This window comes from Lemur catta, chromosome 3 (genome assembly GCF_020740605.2).
Source record: "Lemur catta isolate mLemCat1 chromosome 3, mLemCat1.pri, whole genome shotgun sequence".
Lineage (NCBI taxonomy): Eukaryota > Metazoa > Chordata > Mammalia > Primates > Lemuridae > Lemur > Lemur catta.
In genome coordinates, this window is record NC_059130.1 from 72,488,720 (window position 1) to 72,514,122 (window position 25,403).

The window sequence follows — 25,403 nt, forward strand, 5'->3', positions numbered from 1 at the left end:
TCTGTTCTCCTTTCTTATATTTGGAATGGGTAAAATTTATTTAAAACAGGACAGTAAGCCAAATGAAAACCAAGCAAAAGCCAAATACATATAAGGAGTAGCCTTATTTCCTTGTTTAAGAAGTTTAGAAGTAGAAAATATCCAGTTCAGCTGCTTTAAAAAATAATAAAAGAGAAAAAGCCCGAGATAAAATTACTTACTTTTTATCCATGACCTTTCAGTTTGTTGCTCTGCTTCTTGCCTCTGATTAGTCATTTTATTGACATTTTACCACTCTCTCTCTATCCTTCTCTCCTAGTTGCTTAATCACATTTTAATAATCCCTGGGTATCTCCTGTTATTTGTAGTTTCCAGGGCTTAGTTCTCATCTCTTCCATTTTTTTTTTTTTTTGGTGTTTGTGCAGGTGTACGTATTTAGAAAATACATACTTAGAAATTCCTTTGGACTTCAAGGTAGTTTGGTTAAACAAAGCATATATTGGCAAGAATCTTATAATTGGAATAATCATATAAAGAATAATTATGTGTATATATAATAGAAAAGGAATTTCTCACTGAAAAGGTACTCAATGAAAGAGTAGTCTACATACATATATAGAGGCACATAAGAATCACCTGTGGAGATTTTACCAAGTACAATGCCAAAGCCAGACTTTACCCCAATTAAATCAATTTTGGGATAAGGGGGCCCAAGCCTATTAAACAACAGAGGGGGAATGAATGTAATTGTCTCTAGATTTCCTGGAGCTCTTTGAGGAAAAAGTTGGGCCGCTTCATTGCTACATTTTTTGTTTCTTTTAATTTTTCTCCTCTGCTTCTTAACTACTCTTTTCTCAGTTTTAGAGGTAGAAATTGAGTTGGGGAAGATTGGAAACAGTGTTCATCATTCAATTCAAGAGATATTGGTAGAATAAGCTAGAAATTTTGTGCTGAAATGAGGAGACTTGACAGTAGAAGCTTCACTTTAAGGATACTGAACAATCCAGAAGCATGCAGTATGTACCATTTAAAAATAATCTTAGGCTTTCATTAAAAGGCACTTGTCTGTGATACTTCAAATATAGAAGCATGGTCCACAGATTAGTCAGATTCCATTGTGTGAAAGAAAAATCTTGTTCTTTTTGAAAGCTTATTAAATTCTGGTGGTGATTAATTTATATTCCCCACAGTATCTGGCAGAAGCCCAGTAATTCATATAGGATTTATTTTATTTTTCCCCATTTATTTTTTATTTGTATCCATGGGGCCTTACAAGTGCAGTTTTGCTACATTGATGTATTGCCTTGTGGTGAATTCAGTGCTTTCAGTGAATTTATCACTGAAACAATGCACATTTTACCCACCAAGCAAGCTCCTATCACCCACTACCCTCTCAGCCTCCCACCCTTACAAGTCTCCATTGTCCATCATTCCACACTCTCCTTCCATGTCTACACATTATTAAGCTCCCATTTATAAGTGAGAACATGGAGTATTTATCTTTCTGTGTCTGCATTGTTTTACTTAAGATGATGGCCTCCAGTTCCATCCTTGTTGCTGCAGAAGACATGATTTCATTCCTTTTTATGGCTGAATAGTATTCCATTGTATATATACCACATTTTCTTTATCCAGTCTTCTGTCGATGGACACTTAAGTGCATTCCATATCTTTGCTATTGTGAATAGTGCTGGGATAAACATACGAGTGCAGGTGTCTTTTATATATTTCTTTTCCTTTGGGTAGATACCCGGTAGTGGGATTGCTGGATCATATAGTAGTTCTATTTTTAGTTCTTTGAGAAATCTCCATACTGTTTTCCATAGACGTTGCACTAATTTACATTCCTACGAACAGGGTATAAACGTTCCCTTTTTCTCTGCATTCTCACCAACATGTTATTTTTGGTCTTTTTAGTAATAGCTGTTCTGATTGGTGTAGGATGGTGTCTCATTGTGGTTTTCATTTGTACTTCTGTGATGATTAGTGATGTTGAACACTTTTTCATATGCTTGTTGCTATTTGTCTTCTTTGAAAAATATCTGTCCACTGCCCGCAAGAAGTTGTTGGCGGTGCAATCTGCTTGTGTTGGTCTCCCAGCAGCCTGTAGTGGAGCAGTGAGTATTGTCTTAGGTATGCACTGCAGATCCTGGTTTCCCTTTCTCTTCCCCACTGGGTAGCAGCTGCAACCAAGTCAGCCCGAACTTACCCTGGAGGGTAGGGTGCCAGCCCAGTGTTAAGCTCTCAAAATGGCACTGGCTGTGAGCTTCCAACCGGAGAGGGTGAGCTCAGCTGAGATGAGCAGCATGGGTAAGAAGCTATGGGGCATATGATATAGTTGTGTCTTGGTCTCACAGCAGGTAGTTGCAAGGCAGTGGGTATTGTGCTAAGTATACCTAGGACAACCTGGTTTTCCTGACCTTCTTTGGCTACAGCCTTATCTCATCCCGAGGGCAGGGCCCAGCTCAACCAATGTGAGACTCTCAAAATGCGACCGGAGAGGATGGGGCCCCTTCCAGACAAGCGTGGTTAAGCTGAAGGGAGTGCAGTCTGCTCATATCTCAGTCCCAACATAAGCCTACAGCAGGATGCTGGCAACATTCCAGGGTTGTGTGGGAGCTCCCAGGCTCCCCTTTCCATCTTCAGAGCAGCACAGTGGCAGCAGCCACATCTGTAGATTTGTAGATCCTCAGTATGTGGGCTTTCAGAATGGCACCCAGTTGGAAGGGTTTAGGCACAGATGCCTATGGGATTCTTTGTGGGTTCCCTTTCTGGAACAATGTCTCTTTGCAATGGCAGCCCCCTATGTTAGGGCCAAGGCCCATGTCAAGGGGTTCTTGCATAGCCAAGATTGTAAAGCCCATTTTGGAATGTGAAGCCCTGGGGATTTCCCTCTCAATGTTTTCCTGTGTCCAGGATCTTCTCTGGCTCTCAACTAGTCCCTGGCCAGGCGAGCTGCCTTGAACCTTCTCCTTGCTTCCTTTTGGTACTTTCCCTCATTTCTCTGATATATCCTAGCATTCTCTCCTAGATGATCTGTTCAAAATGTGAGCATCTACTTACTATTCTGGTTCCTCTTCATGGAGGAAGCACATACTACCTCTGCCTAGTTGGCCATCTTGATCTTCCTCTCATGTGGGATTTAGGTAGATTTTCTGCAATGTACTGTTATTTATCCTTTGCTAAGAAGAGTAAATTTACAATTCCCAGTTGCCCTACAAATATAACTCTGAAAATTTTTTTTATTTTTTAAAGTCAGTCTTTTTCTAAATCCATAGTACTTAAACCATTCTTCACAGATGATCATTATTATTCTTTTTTTGGATTTTAGTTGATGTGTTATTATGTTGAACCCACACATTTCTATCTGTAAAATGAAAATAATACTTGCTTGAGAGGTTTATTTTTGAGGATCAAAATTTCATGAGGTGACATGTGGAATTATATTACAATGTCCTTGATTCATCTCGATAGTATTATATTAAACATTCTTATTTGATTATCACAGACTTTCAAATAACCCTGATATCTATTTATGTGTTTATTGTTCTGCAGGTAAAAATTAATATGTTAAGTAAATATCAGTGGACTATAATTTAAAATTTTCTTTTGTTTATAAAATGTCTTTTTTGGGGACTAGATTTGAGCTTTACAAAATCTGGCATGAAAATCTTACACTAATTACAGTTTGTGATAAGCTCAAAGGGTAGAGTTTAAGCCAAGAACCTTGTAAGGGCATCTCAAACTGGAGATGTTAAGTGAGTGCAGCTTCTATGGCCTCCCCAGCTTACTGGTGGGAGATGTGTTCCAGTGGTGGTGGTGATATTATGCCTGCCCAGGGTGAGGTCCTGGCAGCTTGCTAAAGTTCCCAAATTGGTTCTGTTATGGTCTGAATGATAGTGTCCCCTCTGAAATTCATATTTAAACTGAATCCCCATTGCAACAGTATTGAGTGTTTGGGAGGGGATTGAGTCATGAGGTGTCCATCCTCATGAATAGGATTGGGACCCTTATAAAAGGGTTGAAAGGAGTATTCTGCCATGTGAGGATACAACAAGAAGGCCCTCACCAGATACCAAATGCCATACCTTTTTTGGACTTCTCAGTCTTCAGAACTGTGAGAAATAAATTACTATTGTTTATAAATTCCCCAGTTGGTGGTATTTTGTTACAGTAGCACAAATGGACAAAGGCAAAAACATACCCCAGTTATGCCATCATGGCACTTAGGCTTAATTACTTTATTTGATTGCAGAAAACTGCCTTTACTCAAGCTCCATCACCTGATTCTAATGTCTGTGTTCTGAGTTTAATTTCTTATTGTGTCACTAGGATCATCTTGCTATTCTACCTATGATATACAGAATAATGACTCTCCAGTGATGTCTACATCCTAATCCCTGCAACCTGTAAATGTGTTACCTTACATAGCAAAGGGCAGTTAATAAGGCTAATCAGTTGACTTTAAAATAAGGATATTATCATGGATTAAGTGTGTTGGCCCAGTATAATCACACGAATTCTTAAAAGTAGAAGAGGGAAGCAGAAGAGGAGGTCAGCATGATAGGATATGAGAAGAACCCACTGTTGCTGGCTTTGAAGATGGAGAAAGAAGGCCAGGAACTGAGGAGTACTGGTAGCTACTATGAATAGAAGTTGAAAAGGGCAAGGAAACAGATTCTTCCTTAGAGAGGGGAATGCAGACCTGCCAAAACCTTGACTTTAGCTCACTAAGACCCATTAAAGACTTCTGAACTACAAAACTGTAAGGTAATACATTTAAGTGTTTTAAGCCTGCAGTCCCCCAGCCCCCAGGCCCCGGACCAGTACCAGTGGCCTGTTAGGAACCGGGCCACACAGCAGGAGGTGAGTGGTGGGCAAACCAGGGAAGCTTTACCTGTATTTACAGTCACTCCCCATTGCTTGCCATCACCCGCCTCCCACCTTGCCCCACCATGGGTCAGTGTAAAAATTTTCCATGAAACCAGTCCTTGGTGCCAAAAAGGTTGGGGACCACTTTTTGACCCCCTAAATTTGTGATAATTTGTTAAAGCAAGCATAGAAAACTGCCCATAAATTGGGCATAAATTACATAATTTATGCCCATAAATTATATAATAATGAATTGATATCATATTTTCAGTTTCTTTGCAATCTTATACTACTGAGCAGTCCTTGGGCAATTATCTTCTGTATTATCAAGATTAGGATGGACTATACACAGCAGGCATGGCTATAGTCTATCACATAGTGTCTTACTTATTTTTATATTTCTAACATCTAGTACAGTGACTGCCACAGAGTAGAAGCACAGTAACAGTTTGTGGAATAAATGAAAAATTTGTGATAATTAGATCCAGACCCAGGGATTGCTGCTGGTTATGTATTATTGATTTATGTTCATCATTTTTTATGTGGTAAAAGTGGGATGCCTGACCAGAAAAATGGTTAGGATGGTGGTTCTCAAACTTTAGTGTTTATTGGAACCACCTGGAAGGCTTGGTGAAACACAAATTGCTAGATCCCACTCTCAGAATTTTTGATTCAGTAGGGTGGAGCCCCAAAATTTGCATTTCTAGTAAGTTCCCAGATAAGGCTGATGGGACTGTTCTGGGGACCCAACTTTGGGCCATTTTACTCCTTAGTCCCGCTCAGATGCCCTCTCAGGGGCCAAACTAGCTCCACATGTTCTCCAAGAACTCCCTGCTTTTCTCTCTCTCTGTAGCCACCCATTCTGTCCTTAGAGGTTGTACTGTCTACAAGCCTGGTTAACACATTTGGTAGTTTTCCTAAGGTTTGTTCCTCTTCCAACGCCCGGCTTTTTTGCTAAGAAAATAGGCATTCACTTAGTTCCTTTCATTTTAAAAGGAATAGAGGATTATAAAATCAAACACTAAAAGAATCTAAAAAATTAAATGGAGAAGTTACAAAGGTGGCAAATTATTTTAAATTTTTGTATTATTGGCAAGAATCCATAGTCTCTTACTCCCTTCTGAGGTGGTTACTCTCTTGGGAGCTTTACCTGGCACTCCTATGGTTTTATAGGCCTTCCCACCCATCCTCAACAGATATTCCTCTCATAAAAATACCTTCAGCATACTTTTATCATTGTATTTACCATAATGTTTTGTGATTTTTTTTCTGCTTATCTTGTCTACTAGATTGAGTTCATCTTCTGTCTTCATCTCTTACCATAATAGTACCTACCAGTTAATATATGTTGGATAATGGTATAGAATGAAGTAACATAAATAACCAATAGACTCTAGTTCTTTGCTTTTGTTTCTGGGTGACAGTGGGACTCATCAGATTTTCTAATACCTTCTAAAACTACTGGCAAGGCAGAGTAATCTGTGCCTGTTTGCTTCAAAGGGATAAATTGAAGCTCTGAAGATTTACTGATTTGGTGACACTCATTCAACTAAGTCACTCACCATGCCCTCCTAACTAACCAAATGAATACATTTAAGAGTTTCTTAAAATAATTTCTTTCTTCCTGCTTGATGTGATTGACCTCTTATTTGGCTATGTTCTTCTCAGTCATTTGCACGATTAAGGTGTTTTTTTCTCTCTGGAAACTCACAGGATTTTTGTTACCATTTTTCTGAAATTTTATAGTAATATACTTTGGTGTGGCTCTACTTTTATTTATTTATTGTGTTTGGCATTTAGTGGGCCCTTTCAATTTGAAATTTTGGTTTTCTTTATTATTTAGGTTTTTTTAAATGAAAAAGACAGTAACTGCACATGGTAAAAAAAAAAATCAACCAATATGCAAAGATATATGATGAAAATAAATCTCTCTCTCGTACCAGTCCTCTCCCAGAGAAAATTGTCTTCCACTTTATATTCTCCTTGGTGCTGATTATTAAAAGGAGCTCTGGAAATTGTTGGCAGTATCCTATCTCAATATATAATCATGGTAGTATATATATATATTTAAAAAATAATGTTGGGTTTTGTTGCTGGTTTAATATTGTCTCCCTGCTTATGTAGTTTTGGCAGTATGTTACATATTCCTTATTTTTTTTTGAGACAGAGTCTCGCTTTGTTGCCCAGGCTAGAGTGAGGGCTGTGGCATCAGCCTAGCTCACAGCAACCTCAAACTCCTGGGCTTAAGAGATCCTACTGCCTCAGCCTCCTGGGTAGCTGGGACTACAGGCATTCGCCACCATGCCCGGCTAATTTTTTTCTATATATATTTTAGTTGGTCAGATAATTTCTTTCTATTTTTAGTAGAGACAGGGTCTCACTCTTGCTCAGGCTGGTCTCGAACTCCTGACCTCGAGCCATGTGCCCGCCTTGGCCTCCCAGAGTGCTAGGATTACAGGCGTGAGCCACTGCGCCTGGCCCATATTCTTTAAAGTAACATGACCAAACTGGAACTTCTAAATACCAAAGCATTCACTTGATATTAGTATTTCCCTGATGTCTTTTATTTCTATTTGATATTCTGTCATTTATTTTGTGCTACTTCTATGAATAAAGTATTCGTATCATGTTTGCATGGGAAATAATAGCTTAATCATTGATTAGTAAATAACTGATGACCTCAATGCAAGGGAAACATACTTAGTAATATTCAAGAAATATTTGTTGAATGCCTACTAGGCTGATGCAATATCAGAGATACTACTAATTCTTTGTTTTCTTTTGGCATGCCTTCTACTGTTCTGCATTAATTCTGGAACTGTTTCTTTTTTTCACATTGTTGAAAATTAATAGTCTTATTTTATTTCTCTCTATATTGTTCAAATATTTTTTGCACAAAAAAATCACAAAGCTATTTCTTTTAAAGGTGTATCTTTTTTTTTTTAAATATCATGCAATGGCAGTGTTAAACAGTCTCTGGAGATTAGTAAGGTGGTTGACAGTGTGTGAATGTGTGAGTATGTGTGCATGTTTGGAAAATATCTATTGAAAATAAAGTCTTGCATGTACTAAGAAAAATTCTTAACAGATAAAATGTACAAAAAGCTTACTTGATTATGCAAATTTCCAGATTTGAAGTTATTGGGGATAATCATCTTCATTGTATCCTGAACTGAAAAAAGTTATTTGGTAGACATTTGAGGAAAATAAAATTTTTCCTTTGTGAACAAATATCTTCTAGTGGACCATATTATTTTGCATAAGAGGAAGGATTGCTTGTCATTGTTTTTTCTTAGACATTGTAGTATTAAAAGGTTTTGAAACTACACTATAGTAACTTTTTCTGTTTTCTATTAAATATTAAATTCTAGACTGAAATTTGAGTTATTGGAAATAAAACATGACTAAAGGCATTCTCACAAATAATATCTAGAAGTCATGTACACTATTTTTACATATTACCATGAATTTTTAAAATGATTTTGTGTTATAAATATTGGTTTTATATAACTTTTCTTTTGCCAGATGATGGACCTAGCCAAAGTGACTCTGTTACTGAGACTGCAATGACACTACCAAGTGAATCCAGAGTCAATGTACATGCCATTGTCACATTAAAAATATTAGACTATAGGTATGTAATTGATTTTTTAAACATTGCCAAACACATAGGAAACTTGAGAGGAAAAAAAACCCTTCAGAAAAAGGAAAATTGAGGAGGGAGGACTATATCAGAGTACTTAGAGTAATAACTGTTGCGAAAAACCATGATGAAATGAAAGCATATTAAAAGTATAATGAATTTAAATACCCATTCCTTCTGTGATATATGATTTCATTAATAGTAATATTTTATAAGTATTTTATTATTACAAAAATAAAAAAGTGAAAGTATTGATAATAAACTTCTCTGATTCAGTAACAGTATCTAGAGAGAATTTTATATCAGGGGAGTCTTTTTAGTCAGTAAGTTTATTTAATTAAAACCTTGACTAGCAGGCAAAGCTTGAGAGGTTGTACCTGCTAATTTATCTGAACATAAATCAAATAATAATGTCCTAGTAATAATGTGCTCTGGTAATGTGCACATATATTAAAACTGAAACACTTACAGTGTTAGTATATAATTGAGACAAAGCCTAAATATTTTTATATGTTATGGAAGTGTATTAAATTGGGGAAAGAAGATGCCTATATAAAGATTAAAGGTGGTTGTCAAGTATCCTTTCAGTACTGTCTGTGGCAACAATAATAAAAATAAGCAATGCTGTTAAAGCTTCTGCTGTGATTGGTTCATGTATGGGTAGGTGTTGTAGTGAACATACAAAAGAATATAGGTTAGGTAGGTGACTAGATTTATTCAAGAATCTATGTAGCCAGCCTCAGTGTCTGGCCTCTTATCCTTAATGTATCAGTAGGATTCATCTTCTTAGCAGTCAGGATATGTTCTCCATTTCCTATTTGTTGGATTTCATTCACATTGTTGTCACTTCTTGCCTGGCATTCTTTGATATATATATATTAGTAGAAATCACTACTCTAAGCCAAGTTCCTTTTGCCACATGAACACAGGTAGTGTGTTACCCTATACTTATATTTGTGTACTGCTCTCACAGAGCATGGCAACTTAGCATGTCTTATCTTCCACATCATATACCTGTTTATTCAGTAGATATTTTTGGAGTCTACTAATGAAACAGACTTCATTCCTGCCTTAGACTTTCTTGGCTTAGAATTTATCTCTGGCTTCCATTCCCTCCATTCTGTATTGATGCCATTTGTTGAGTGTCTGTTCTATGCTGGGCACTGTACTAGGTGCATATGCTGTTGATTTTAATCATGCAGACAATCTATAAAGTATATTGACCCAATTTTATTTGAGGCAACCATTCCCACTTTTGTAAGGCACAAATATCACAAAAGCATAATAAAAATACATCTTAAGTTGCTTTGATTCTAAATTTATTGTAGTTTGTTTTTCTCAGAGACTTTAATTGGAACGAAGTATTCTATTTAAAATATAAATTAATTCTCAATCTTAAGGCACAAATGCTTTTTCAACTAAATTTTGAAAATAGCATGAATCTTCCAATGGATTAGCATAAATCAATTCCCCACAACTCGAGCATTTCTGATTGAGAAGATGAAAATGCTGCATCTGCACAGAAGAAAATGGAACCATAGTAGAAGGCATAATAATTATGAAATTTTGACAATCTTTTTATATATCTATATTATGAGGCCTTTCCTGCATGATTCTCCCATATCATACATTATATGTAATATTGATTTCTTGTGTATACATTCATTTGACATTCCATTGAAGTTTCTTTTAGGTCGGTAACATTGTGTTAGGCATTCATAACTTAAAAAAAAGAATGTAAAGATAACAGCTAATAATAGCATCAACAAATTGTTACATCTGCAAATGTTAGAATTCTATACAGTGGTCCCCACTTATCCACTGTCCATGGTTGCAGTTACCTGTGGTCAACTACAGTTTGAAAATATTAAATGGAAAATTTCAAAAATAAACAATTTATAAGTTTTACCTTGCTTGCTGTTCTGAGTAGCATAATGAAATCTTGCACTGTCTCCCTCCATCCTGCCAGGGACATAAATCATCCCTTTGTTTAGAGTGTCCTAGTTGTATATGCTACCGGCCCTTAGTCACTTAGTAGTCATCTCAGTTATCAGATCAAAGAAACATAGTATTAATATATACTATATAGGGTTCGATAGTATTCGTAGTTTCAGGCATCCACTGGGGGGTCTTGGAATGTATCCCCCTGGATAATGGGGAATTACTGTACTTTTCATTTAAGATTAATCTATATTTTATTGAAAATCTTACTGAGAATTTTAATTAAAAGGAAATTTATTTATATTTACATTTGAAAAAATATGGCATATATAACAATGAATAGCTCTTCAGATTGTAATTTTATGGAACTGAGGTTCAGGAAAAGTAAATTACAAAGCTCATTAATGGTAGAACTAGGAATAGTTTAGTTTCAGTCCACTGCTCTGTCTACCTTTTCACATACTAAAGGAGAGAAAAATTGGTCTAGGTTACTAAACTTAGTGTAGCATAATGTTGAACTTTTAAAAATTAGTGTTACCTTGCAGCAAGGTATATACCCAAAGAAAGATGACAGGTAGCACCTTTAATAGAGTTTTAAGAAAAGGGACAACAACCAGTTTTTAAAATGATAGATTTAGTTCTACTCAGAAGTATAGGAATGGGCTATCCATTTATTATATGGTTCACAGATATCTCAGGCTCTGAAGATATATGTCTGTTTTTATTCACATTGAGTATACAAATGCTGAGAATGTGTAGCACAATGTGTTATAACACAATATGTTGTCTGAATTCCTAACAGTGAACATTTTGTGGGTTGGTAGATTTTTGTGGTAGTTTTTAGAAAACTTCATAACCAACTGCCTTGAAAATTATATAAAATCTTTAAAGTCCTTTATAAATGAAGAATAATAATCATCTCTTTCTGAACTAAGAATGGTTCATTTTGTAAAATCATTTTCCGTTTAGTGATAAACAAACAACTTTGATTCCTGATGAAGTGTTTGATGCAGTAAAAAGCAACATCGTCACTTCTATTAACTTCAGTAAGAATCAGCTATGTGAAATTCCAAAAAGGTAAGAATTATTTATGATGCCATTTCTATTAGGTTGTGACTTGTTCTTAGTTGTATTCTCATCTTAGTTGCACAAAAAATTGTTTTTCATGGTTTTTTAATTAGAAACTATATGTAAATTTTTTGTAGTATTAATACTAGAGGGATTTTGCAAAATATCATTATTTCCAGAAACACTTTTATCGTTGGTCTGAGAGGTATAGAGGTTTTTTAAAACTTTGGTTTTCTTTTTTCTTTTACTTTTTTTTTTTTTTTTTGAGACAGGGTCTCACTCTGTTGCCCAGGCTAGAGTACAGTGGCATCATCATTAGCTCAATGCAACTTCAAACTCCTGGGCTGAAGTGATCCTCCCATCTCAGCCTCCTGAGTAGCTGGGACTATAGGCGCATGCCACCATACCTGGCTAATTTTTTAATTTTTTGTAGAGAAGGGGTCTCACTATTGCCCAGGCTCATCTGGAACTCTTGGCTTCAAGTGATCCTCCTGCCTGCGCCCTCAGAGTGCTAGGATTACAGACCACAGTGCCTGGTCTCTTTTACATTTTAAACTTAAGGAAAATAGGTATTAGAATTATTAAAAATGTTAAATTATTTTTCCTGTATAATGGAGTATTAGAGGAAAGTGTTAGGAGATCATCCAACACTAGGTCCATGTGGATTAATAGGAATTTTCATTTGGGGTTTTTATGTTAATGAATTGCTAAGCCACTGAATTTTTCCACTGATAATAAAAACAAAATTGCCTGAAGCTTGCCTGAAACATTTTTCCTCCCAGAAAAGGATTCTTCACTTGCAATCATTAGAAGTCACTTGCATTATATTTTATACTGTTTAACACATTTATGTTGTTAATTATAGCAAAATCTTTTGGTTATGAGAGAAAATTAGTGTATATTGTTGAGCTTTTAATAATATTTGTTATCTAACAGTAAACTATATACCCAAAGAAAGCTGAGAGATAACCTAGGAATTAAAATAACCACATTTGAGACGGGATAGAGTAATGGTAAGGAACTTAAACAATAGAGTTGATTGCTTGTACTATATCCCACATCTACTAACTGTGTGGTTATTGGACAGGTTAACTAGCTGCTCTTAGTTTCTTCACCTCTGAAGTAGAGATGATAATAGTACCTATTTATAAGAACTAAATTAAATGACATAATCCACATAAAACATTTTACCAGAGTCTAATGCTTAGTAAGCACATTAATACTTTAAGGAAAAAAAAGAGGATGATGATGTGGAGGAGGGTGATATATTAAGCAAATAGAATGGCTTTCATCTGACTGCCAAAAAGGTTTTTTAGATGTTTAAAATTTTTTAAAAGTCAGGCAAACCATAATTTGCTTTCTATTTTATAGCATACTGTTTGGGGAATGCAGATCTTGAAAGATGACGATTTTAAGAGAGTCCTTTGTAAAGGGAAATATAGTCTGTCTCCTGGTTCTCTCTTGTGGGAAGGGCTGAGAGGATATTTGATAGAATAGTTGAGCATTTAGATTTGCTCTCAGATAGGATAGGTCTGTTTTTTTGGGGGGGGGGGTCCTGGATCAAATGAGTTAATTAGGAGTAAATATGGAGAGATTTAAGAGACATTACCTTACTATTTACTTCCTCATTTTGACCCACAATCTGGTTCTTCTTATGCAAAACAATGTTATTCTCTTACCACAGCTATTATATCACATTTTGAGTAACTTCGAAAGGCAAAGAAGAAAAAATAGTAGGAAAAAAAAAAAGCATACCTTTCTCTAGAGAGTTTCTAAACCACTTTCCCTCTTTTTTAAATTTTTAATTCACAATTCATACTTTTCACTGTATTTTCTGGTTATGAAAATAATATATATTCATAAAATTTTGGACTAAATAAAGACATATCAGTTAAAGTCCCATTACTGATTTATTCTGTTAATTTCATTGCATATTTTATTTCAAGCTATTCCCCGTTCAGGATTGTATGTACAATCTGTATCTTGACTGGTTTATTTGTCCTAAGTATTTGCCTATTTGTAAATAATACTTTTAAAATCTTATTTAGCTATATAATGTAAGATTGGTTATGGCAATAAAAAAACATATTGTTTCTTTTTAAAAACATTTTTAAAAATTATTATGGGTACATAATAGTTGTTTATATTTATAGGGTACATGTGATGTTTTGAGACAGGCATACAATTTGTAATAATCAAATCAGAGTAATTGGGGTATCCATTACCTCAAGCATTTATCATTTCTTTGTATTAGGAACATTCCAATTCCACTCTTTTAGTTATTTTAAAGGTCATATTGTTTGTTTTGTTTCAGGATTATAGAACTGAAGGAAATGGTTTCTGATGTTAATCTCAGTTTTAATAAGTTTTCCTTTATATCTTTGGAGTTATGTATGCTTCACAAATTGACTTTTTTGGATCTCAGGTATTTATTGGTACTATTGCTTGCCTTTTAAAAAAAATTATAACTTGTCTTTGAGTTTTACTTAACTTTTGCCACCTTGTATTTTCTTAGGTAAGTATGGAAACTAGTCTTTAGTTTATTAACAGTATTTTGGGAGAAATCTAAGCAGTTAGAAAATATTAGAAATATTAGGAAATGATTAGACACTTACCATTATAATTAGAGATTTACAAGTTAAGTGTTAAGGCAAAATTATTTAAAATATTAACCCATTCTAAGTAAAATTACAGATAACTTTACAGATAACTGGAAAGTATTTCCTTCACGTTGTTTCTTTCCTGAAAGTAAATAGCATAAAACTGCCACACCCTTATGCTGGCATAGCAGCTAGCATGGCTTCTCTTTAAAGAACCTACTTGGTTTCAAAATATTACATTAAACATATAATGCCAGAAATAAAGAAAAAGAACACTATGAGTGGCAATAAAGAGAAAAGAAACTGTGTTTAAGGCTCTGCAGAGGTAATAATTTAAGTATGTCGAAATTGAAGTGACAGAATCACAAGTGTTACAGTTTTTTAAGGTTAATAATATATGTTTCAGGGCTAGATAGTCATTTATTTTCTTGGGCTTTAAAATTTTACTTGTAAACTGTAGCTTGATTGCCTGGGCTTGTTTGTGCTTTACTAGGTATGTTTTTAGTTTATTTAAAATATAGCTTCTCTGTGATGATGCCGCTGCATTCTAGCCCAGGTAACAGAGTGAGACCCTATATGAAAAAAAAAATATATATATATGTATGTATATATAGCTTCTCTTATTTTGCTCAAACAATAGTCAAATAATAATAAATTAATTTATATCTCTTAGAGAATTTGTTCTTCCCATAGAGACAAAAATGTTTCACTTATGAGATGAAAGCAAGTCCACTAATATCCTGCTCCTATTAGATGTGGAATTGCTTCCATTTTGGGGTGGCAATTATACTGGCAAAACTGTAAAACCACATTTTAGTTTGTTATTAATAGAGCAGAGGGAAAGAATTCAAGTTCCTATTGCTGCTATCTTTATTTCTTTTTGTCCAAAATTGTGTGTATGTGTGTGTGTGTGTGTGTGTGTGTAAGCCTCTGTCTATGATTATACTTGGAAGTTTCTAATTAAGTGACCAAAATCTGCTTTTATATCTGATATCAGTGAATAGAAACCAGCAATGGGTTATTCAACACAACTTAATACAGACAATAATTGTAGAAAAGTACAGAGATAAAAAAAATATAGGTTGCACTGTAGAAAATATGACTCTTACATGTTAGGCTTGACTTCTGAACCCAGAAAGTAGGTTTAGAGAAAATCATTCATTTGTAATAGGTAGCCATCTAGTTGGGAATAATTTTCTTACAGATATTTTCTATTATTAATAGTTATACTGCCTCTAAAATCCTTCTACCTTCTTGTTAACCTCTTTTCTAGCATTTTTCCCAGATCCTTACAACAGTAAATGAGATTCTGTTTCCTGCCAGGTTTCATTGTAAGAGCTAAAAAAAAGGGGGGGGGGCACTGTATAAATCAAAATTCTAAACCTAGAGCACAAAGGAACTTACTTAATACCTATGGAATAGAAAGATCCAAGTTTTTAAATATATAGAATCTCTTTAACTTTCTGTTTCATTTTTTTAATAATTTTTTAATTCTTGGAGTAGAATTTCATGTCTGTATGTAAGACATATGTATTAACACCAATAGAATATTTATTTCATGTGGTATTATAGCCATGGGGGAAGTATTGCCCAACCCAATGTGAAAGAGTTAAGGGGTTAATTTACCATGTTTACCCTGTAAACACTATTAAACCTTTTATTAAAGAGTTGGTTGCATTATCAATTGGTTGCATATTGGTATTACTAGGATTTGGCACAATAACCAAATATTTGAGGCAGCTGACTAATTCAAAATTCTCAGAACTTAGCCTTAGTGAGATCAGATCAAGGATTGACAAGCTGATCCATGTAATTTTTTTTTCTGCTAAACATTTTAATTATAAATTAAACTTGTAAAAATTTTCAAACTTTGTAAATCATCTGTTTTGATTTCTAATTTAGGAACAATTTCTTAAATTCTTTGCCTGAAGAAATGGAATCATTGATAAGACTACAAGTGATCAATCTTTCCTTTAATAGGTAAGAGAAAAGACAATTCTAATTGTCACTCTGGAAAATATGTAGGTCTTCCTTAGTAGAGAAAACAACTAAAAGAACCAAATAAAAAGGCCCCATACTTTTACATTATTTCAATATCCAGATTTTATTTTCACTTAGTTCTACTTAGAATTGAAAGTGATGTTGCTGTCTTAGAATTCTTACAATTGATACCTAACAGATTTTTTCTTCCTTTTTACCACTCTGAGAAACCTGTAGCCTAGTAGGAAGACAAATATGCATGTAAATAATTATACTTGCTATAAGGGAAGCATAGCACATAGGAAAATGTGTCATCTGAGATTACCTGAAGGTAGAGGAGGTAGAATTGAATCAGAGGTTTAATAGTAGACATTTGCCAGGTACACAGGGAGAGGGCATCGCAGTTAGAGCAAATGGCATGTGCTAAGGCACAAAGTTGTGAGAACATTGGGTGTCTGGAAAATTTCAAGAAGCTCAGTATGCCTACTACCATAAAATAAGGAGGTAGAGGAGTAGAACTAACTAACAGATGATGTTTGGCATGTAGGTAGTAGCCAGCCCTTAAGAGCTTTTTATGCTAAATGAAACTTAAGATTTTATTCTGCAATCAAGATACTGCAGATCAAGATATTGTACTATCAAGATACTGCAGATAATTGAGTACCTAATATTTATTGGGAGCTTATTATCTGCTTTTGCTGTACTAAGTACTTTACATGTACTATCTCATTCTTATGAAAACCCTACATGGTATTTCTGTTATTATGTCCATTTAAAAATCAAGGAATAGAAGTTAAATAACTTACCTAAGCTCTGCATAGATAGTAAATTATAGAGTTGGGATTTGAATCTAGATGATTTGATTCCAGAAGTTGGGCTCTTAACAACTGTCATGATTTCCCTATGATGAAAATTGATTCTGGTAGCAATTTAATAAAAATATTAATAGCTAACATTTACTGCAACCCAGGTAATATCCTAAGGTCTTCAAATATGTTCATTTAACCCTTATATCAAATGTATACATTTAGTACTACTCATTTACAGATGAGGAAGCTAATTGCATAGTAGTGTCAAAATACTGCTTATTTTAGTATTTGTTTTGGTCTGCTCCATTATTTTTACTTTCTTCTGTGTAGGTTATGCAATTATTGTCATTATTTAAAAATGTATGCACTTCTCAGATCTCTCCCAATTTTTACTTGTGAATTGAGCTATCAGTTTTCTCTTGAGTTGTCAACTGAGCTATTAATAGCAATTGCATTGCAAGTAATGTCTTTGGGGAGGTCGCAAAAGCTAGCCCTAACTTCTGTGTTAACAGGTGAGCTACATCGTTTATAATTGCCTGTTCATGGGTTGAGGAGAAGAAAGAAAAAAAAGCTACTATTTAGGGGCCATTTGGTCTATCTGTACTCCTGGTATTGGCTCTCCAGTCTCACTGGAACTTCAGAGCTGCCTTGAGTTTACCCATCACTATTGCTTCTTTTTACATCAAGGCAGCAAAGGAAGGGCAGTATGGGGAAGTGAGAAGGCCAGAGCTCTTCTTAAGCCCATCCATGTCTTTTCTGGTCCAGGCTGCAGTTTACCCCACACTAAAGCTGTGCCAGCCTCTGTCCCCCAAGGAGTCCTCAGTGGTTTTATGTTAATTGCAAATATTGCTCTGAGAGCCATCAGCCTTTGCATCTCTCTTGTGGCATCTTCAGGGTTGCTTTGGACTAGGAAGCCAGCAGTCTATGCTAGTTTGTCAGCTTTTTAAGAACACAAACTACACGAATTTTGGAAGCCTCAGTCAAAGCAAAATATAAATCTCTAATTTTACTTAATATATTGGCAGTGATTCTGTTTGTTTCATAAGACGTAAAAGTGAACTAAGGAAGAATACCTACATGGAAACATGATATGAAGAATTTTAGGAAGAGATTTCCTTGTCTTCTGAATATGAACAGAAAAACATGAGAGAATTTACTCTGAACTTTTCTTTGATTTTATATAATAAATAGTAACTGTTACAAGGCTGTCCACTTAACATATATTTCAAGGTTTCCAAAATTAGTCTTTTTTTTATCTTCTGGAAAATACAAAATTTACGCCAAATATAAAGTAACATACACTAAAAAAATTATTTCATGATATCAAATTTAAGATCATCTTTTTTAAGGAATGATTTTGATCTCTAATTCCAGTATAATCATATGTTCTGTTCATTTATTAATAGGTTCAAAATACTACCTGAAGTTCTATACCGTATCCTCACACTTGAAACTGTTCTGATTAGTAATAATCAGATTGGATCTGTGGACCCTGAGAAAATGAAGACAATGGAAAATCTGACCACATTGGACCTTCAAAATAATGACCTCCTACATATTCCACCAGAACTTGGTAATTGTGTAAACTTAAGGTAACTGCACCATCTTCTGGGTTCTGTTTATTTGATTGATTTGTTAAAGTGATATTTTTTTTCTTGCCGAGGTAAACTTACAGGAAGTTGAAGTAACAGATTTAATATCCCATTAAAAATAACATAACAAAATCCAGAGTCCCAATTTCGTTTTTCAAATTTTACCAAATACATTTTTTTAGCTTTGTTTATATGGTATAATATATATATAAATATAGTAACTGATTGTTTCTAGTGGTACTTTTCTCATCACTGTGTATGTTTGTAACCTGAAACTGTACTGCATAAAAATGTCAGGGAAATATAAATTCTTTAGTTTCGCACATACGGTTTTTTGAAATCTGATTAAAAACTACTACCATTCCATTTCAAGCCCACTTTGGTCTTTCTCACTCTTTACATTTGCTGTTCCCTCAGCCTCAGATGCCTTTACCTTGCTTTGATCAATAATAAACCTAAATATCACCTTTGAAAACCTTCCCTATTCTCCAAGTGGCATTAGTCCCTACTGTGATTTCCCATCATGCTTTGTGTGGATTCATTCTTTAGAAAAGAGTTATCCCAGAGTCTAGAACATAGTGAGCACCCAATAAGTGCTTATTAAGTTACTATAAAGGGTGTTGGAGATGTCAACAGAAAGCCAAGTCATTAAGCAGAATGTGTCAGAAGTAATTTTATTATTGAAAACTGTATATTAATGCTTTGGCATGTTTTACTTCACTGGAGCAACACTGCCATCTGCTTTGGTACCTCATATTAGTAAATTATAGGAGACAAATACAGTTGTTCTCATTATTTATGGTGGTTATATTCTACAGAGTCACTGTGAACACTGAGTTGGTGAATGCTGATCTCCTAGGTGAAGTAGAGGGTTAGATTCCTGTAAGAATATAGTCACATTTTCTTCAATCAATATATAACTTTATTTTATGTGTTTCTATGTAAAGACACTTTATTTAATATTGTTGACTCATGAACATTGAAATCATGACCAAAGCACTATAATTTATGCCTGGACAAAGCTTATCTAACACATGTATTTTCTCCATAAGGCACATTCATGCTTAGGGAAACTAGCCAGCACTTTAGCACTACACTTGAGGCCATTTTAAACAGTGAAATCACCAATAAAAAGTACAAAAATTTGAAAAATGTGGTACTAAATGGACCACAAAAAGGATACTTGTTTACAGTTAGAAAGCAAGAGCATCAACTTGCTTGACCTCAGCTGAGAATGTGCCCTTCAGGTGACTCAAACTTTTTGCTGCTCTGAGAATGTCCATGAATGATATTGCAAGTGCTACATGTATTGACTTTGGGGTTACAAATTGTATTGAGTAGACAAATTTATAAATATGGAATTCATAAATAGAATCAACTGTAATCTAGATTGTAAACCTTTTTCTAGAAATTAAGAAAATAAGTGTTTAAAAGAATTCCCAAGAAACAGAAATATTTTAAGATGTAATTTAGATCAACTGTATAATATGGTGTGAGTCCTTTGACTTTTGTTCACATAAACAGTTAAGCTACTAAAAATTAATATAAAAGTCTGTTCTATTTAAAGATAGTTCATTCATTATATAAAACAAAACAAGCCCATAAATCTTAGATTGAACCTCATTTCAGAACATGTAAATAGATTTATATATGTGTATGTGGTCAAGGGAAGGAGACGACAGACATTGTATTATGTTTTAGGGAGGCAGGGGTTGGCGGTGGTGGTGATAATACATTGATTACATTATAGTCCTTGGCATGGGTACTTGTTAGTTTACTCATTCTAATACTTGTCTAAATCTAATTTGACAATTTAGTATATATAGTCATTATAAGATTGAGAAGAGGCTGGATAGAAGGGTGATTCAATTCACAGCTTTTTGATCTGAGACAAGTTTTTCTTACCTCCCTAAACCTGTATTTCCTCATTTATGAAATAGGAATATTAATGGTCCTACATTATAGGATTGTTAAGAGAATAGGATTAAGAGTTAGTGAATGAAAATTACTTAGCTCAGTACTTTTCACATAATATTCAATAAATGTTTTGGTTATTTAGTTATAATTCTGTTTAAATGCTCAGATTTAAAAAGGGGCAAATATTTAAAAATACACAAATTGTATTTATAAAATTACAAATGAAAATAGAAGAAAAATCTTGCTAATGGAAAATGTTTAAGTTCTCAATTTCTCTCTTTTGTTCAGAACATTACTACTAGATGGAAATCCATTCCGTGTTCCTCGAGCGGCCGTACTAATGAAAGGAACAGCTGCTATATTGGAATATTTGAGAGACCGAATTCCTACTTGAATTGGAGTTGTTTCATAATCCTGGTCAGGTTGATTCTTAAAAGGATACAACATTTTGTTTTAGTATTATCTTAAATATGATTGCTATAATCTTGTAGTTTCCCAGTATCACCTAGTCGTTTGTATAATTTGCCTGGGCCATATTCACTGCCATTAAATATTTTTACATTAACAACTATTTAACATTTTTCTAAGGTGTTGTGTACATTGATAATGGTGATAACCACATGTTGTGTGCATACATTTGTTCTGAATATTTTACACAGGATTTATCCCACTGACTTTCATTTTCTTATAGCAGGCAGTTTCTTTAAAAGTGAATTTTTATTTAATGTGATTTAGTATTTTTGTAATAACAAAGCATTTTTGTAGAACTGGGTTTTCTTTTTCATTTCTTTTTGTATTCCATATAATGTGACCAATTGACTTGAATATGACTATCCAATTTCTACCTTTTTATTAGATATAAAATTGAAATGAATTTTACAGAATACTGGGTTTTGGCATTTAAAAAAACAAGACCTTTCATTACTCATGATAGGATTTTTCTGATATGATTGGTCTCAGTACAAGTTTTAACATTCACTGTCTTGTTTTTGTTGTTGAAATGTTTCTTTTCTAGCTATTGGGTAGGTTTCTTTCCCTTGTTTTATGGAATTATCAGGGTTGTTAATGTCTAACACTTTAGGTCTAATGAAATAGTAATTAAAAAAGAAGGGTTGCTAATATCACAGAAATGTACTCAAGATACAATTATTGGAGAAAATAGTGTAGAGTTTAAATTTGACAATATTTTTAATGATGTCTTGGTATTGTTTCCCCACAATAATCTTTAGATTCAAGACAATTAAAAAAATTGGATCTGTATATTTTCCCTTCAGTGAGAGTGTGAGCATTTAAAAATACCTTTTGTTTCTTAAAAAAAAAAAAAGTATTGAAGACCATATCTTATTGATTCTCTAGATAACAGCAACAGAAAACAACTAATAACATATACCACACAGAAATCTTAAAATGTACTTTGTTTAAAGACTTATTAAGCAGTTATTTGTATGCCTAATCTACTCTGTGTGTGTTTTAATCTAATGTTGTACATCTTATTTCTAGCATCTTAATTTTAAAATTTGCTTGTGATCTTCTTTTTTTTTTTTTTGGGACAGGGTCTCCTTTGTCGCCCTGGGGTAGCGTGCAGTGGCATCATCATAGCTCATTGCAACCTCAAACTCCTCGGCTCAAGTGATCCTCCTGCCTCAGCCTCCAAAGTAGCTGAGATTGCAGGGGCGCACCACCACACCCAGCTAATTTTTCTATTTTTAGTAGAGACGGGGTCTTGCTCAGGCTGGTTTCCTACTCCTGGCCTCAAGCAATCCTTTCACCTCGGCCTCCCAAAGTGCTAGGATTACAGGCATGAGCCACCGGGCCAGGCCTGCTTATAATCTTGACAAGACTAAACTTACAGTCATGGTGTAATTTTCGAAAAGGGAATTTCATGTAGGCAAACTTGATTTAATAAAAATTAAATGTAAACATTTTTGTTTATACCAAAATTATCAGAAGTAGGTTGATCAGTTGTTATAACACCATATGATTATATTAAGTAGCCAATTCAATAGCATGTATGTCAATTTCTATAGATAGATAGCTAGCTTTTGGATAATTGAGGCATGCTTACATTACAAAAAAAAATCACTGCTAATAAAGATAAATACTACATGTTCATAATAAAAGTTACATTTTTCAAATATTGATTATAATGTTTATGGTTTTGTTTTTTAAAAAACATGCCCTTTTCATATCACAACTCTGTCACTAACTAAGAAGTCTGCTTTGATAGTAAACAAAAGACACTTTACAATAAGGTGACATTTTATTATTTATACAATAAAGAGACTTTTATGTTATTCAAAACACTTTTTTAAATACTGAAAAAGTTGAGTACACCAAAGCCGAAAAATGGCTCTGCTATACACTGCACAGCATTATTTTAGTCCCTGTGTTTTGTATCTGTACAGAAAGCATCTTCAAAATGCATTCTAATCACATTGTACACCTTTACCAATTAGTATCAACACATAAAATAAAACTAGAGAATACAGCTTGCATTTGCAAATTAACTGACAAAGTAATTTCACTGATCAGTAAATTTAAAATATAGATTCATAGGACTTCTTTGCACATAGAATAAAGCAGCTTTCAAGGTCATTATGGTCTCATACTGCAAAAAATCCATGAAGTACATTCACGATCTATGTTAATAAAGTAGTAAATATGTCTTCATTCAGTTTTATTTACATCAATATGTAATTCAACTAAAAAGTACTGTTAGTCATGATATAGTAGTCTTTTAAACACATACAAAAATGACAATTTTTTATATATAATTTAAGCTCAAAATCACAATTATCTCAAAATATTAATTACAATACAGCCATTTCAATTAAACATGTTATGATTTTTTTATAAAATGGTAAAATTTTTTTATTAAAGTAAGCAATTTGTTTTGAATTGGCTAGAGTACACCCAAGTAGAAAACCTTAAATGTTAAGAGGTGTTTCCTGCCCCCTCCCACCCGAATTTGTATACAGCCAACCTAGGCTAGCAAAGAGACAGAAAAGGCCCCAATTTATAAAGATTAAGCCTCTTTTGCTGCACTGCTGTGGCTTGTTAGTTCTTCCATAAAAGCTTTACAAGGGGCGTGTCAATAAACTATGCAGTGAAATGCATGCATTAATATACAATATGTCTATGTAAAATGTCAGTGTTTACTAATGCACATTAAAATGTTCACAAAGACTGCAAAAGAAGTCATAAAGAAGCACTTTATCTACCAGTTGCATATTGTAAATTTGAAAACTATAATATAATGGAATTTCTTGGAAATCAGATCCCAATTCAAGTTCTTTCTCTGGCTAAAGGAGTTCTGATTACTTGGCCTTCAGATGTCACTGTTGTGCTGCACATATGGTAGTGAAGTCAGATGTCATAAAAGAATATGAGTCTAGAGACTGTCTTCATTTTACTAAAATAATGACTATAAGTTGTATCACTGCCTAGCAATTTTTCTTAAACTTACGGAAGAGTGAAATATTTCACTAATTGAATTATATGACCTCAAATAAAAAATGGAAAATTTACATGTTTGGCATATGGGATGATATTAATTTGTATGGATAGAATTAAAACTTCTTTATAGAGTAATAAAAGGATTATGCCCCAAAATGAATGAGGTCAAAAGTAATCAAGTATCAAATAGTTTAGGAAATAAAAAATAATTTTCATGGACACATAAAACCCCTAAAAACATACTATTTAGTATCCTTTTACTTATAATTCTTAACAAACCAATTGAAAACCTTCCACTGTCTTCCTTCATAATTGCTTGTTTTAGTTTAATATTTCCTTTCTGAACAGAAAGTTCATTTGTTCAGTTCATTTGATGATTTATTAATACTTATGTACAACTGAGTGGGGGGGTGCCCTTGGGTGATTATAAAGTGAGAATAATAAAACTACAGTACTTGTAATAAACTACAGTAACCTTGGAATAATCTTATTTTGGAAGGGCATTTGTTACGGTCTTTGAATTTTACAAACAGAATTCAGTAGGTTTACCTCTGATTTTCCACTAAACTTAGAAAAATTTTCTTCTTCATGTGAAGACAATGTCATCATCCTTAAGCTTCCTTTAGTCCCTTCTATACACTGAGTACCAAGAGAAACTTTATTACCTCTTCAAGCAAAAAAATCTGGTTTATCTTTCTATCAGTTATCTTTCTCCTTTTCATTCCAAATAGTAAACAGTAAGACTTGCATTTTCAGGGACTCAAGTGTAGTTGAGGATGTTAAAGGGAAATGCCTAAACATCATAAAGCAGAAGTGTTAAACATTTATTGCTTTCCATTAACACTAGGTGTCATCAAAGCTAAAATTAAATTTCCTAGAATAAAACTTAACATACAACAGTCCTTACTGACATGAACCAGAAGCCTTGTCCACATTCAAGACCAGTAAGAGTCCTCTGAAGTGGAAAGACTCTGCAAGTATTGAAAATAAAATTTATTTTAACAATAACATTCTAAAAATAAATTTTCAATCTTTCTTTCTAGCAGATGTGGGAACTCCTTTATGTTCTGTCTGCCTTAGAGTTTCATCTTGGTTTTCCTATGGAATTTCCAAAAAATTATGTATGATTTCCTGACTAAATAAGACATATTCTTTAATAGAGGGCTGGGGAAGGGTAAGAAGGATGGAGAGATACAAAGAAATACAATGTGATTTCTTTTGTCCATTTGTGAAATGCTTTCCTTAATCTAGCTATCATAAAGGTCAACTGACCTGCATACCTGGGCATTTAACTTCATTTAAATTTTAGCTGTGCAAAACAAATGTGCAAAGAAAAATGCCTTCTGTATATGTGTGTCTGTACATAGACACAAAACCTGAGTCACAATAAAAGTTTTTAATATAAGAAAACTTTTCTTAATGTAGGAAAATAACCTTTAAAGAGCCAAAAAATACCTTTGTACAATATAAGCAGCTAACTTTAAAACTTCAGTGTGCTTAAGTATTACATACTTTATAAGACCCAGCAAAAGAGGGATCATTTACG

The 25,403-nt window shown here is 33.9% G+C and overlaps 1 protein-coding gene across 1 annotated transcript in view; it reads left to right on the forward strand.

Annotated features, from left to right (window-relative positions):
* Positions 1-22,055, forward strand: part of LRRC40 (leucine rich repeat containing 40) — a 53,939-nt gene extending 31,884 nt beyond the window's left edge. Inside the window, exons 10-15 of the mRNA XM_045547755.1 lie at positions 8,377-8,485; positions 11,405-11,512; positions 13,818-13,928; positions 16,006-16,083; positions 18,299-18,484; positions 20,690-22,055. Coding sequence (XP_045403711.1) covers positions 8,377-8,485; positions 11,405-11,512; positions 13,818-13,928; positions 16,006-16,083; positions 18,299-18,484; positions 20,690-20,795 — 698 coding nt within the window. The 3' untranslated portion in view covers positions 20,796-22,055. The remainder of the gene's footprint in view (positions 1-8,376; positions 8,486-11,404; positions 11,513-13,817; positions 13,929-16,005; positions 16,084-18,298; positions 18,485-20,689) is intronic.
* The last annotated feature ends 3,348 nt before the right edge of the window (positions 22,056-25,403 follow it).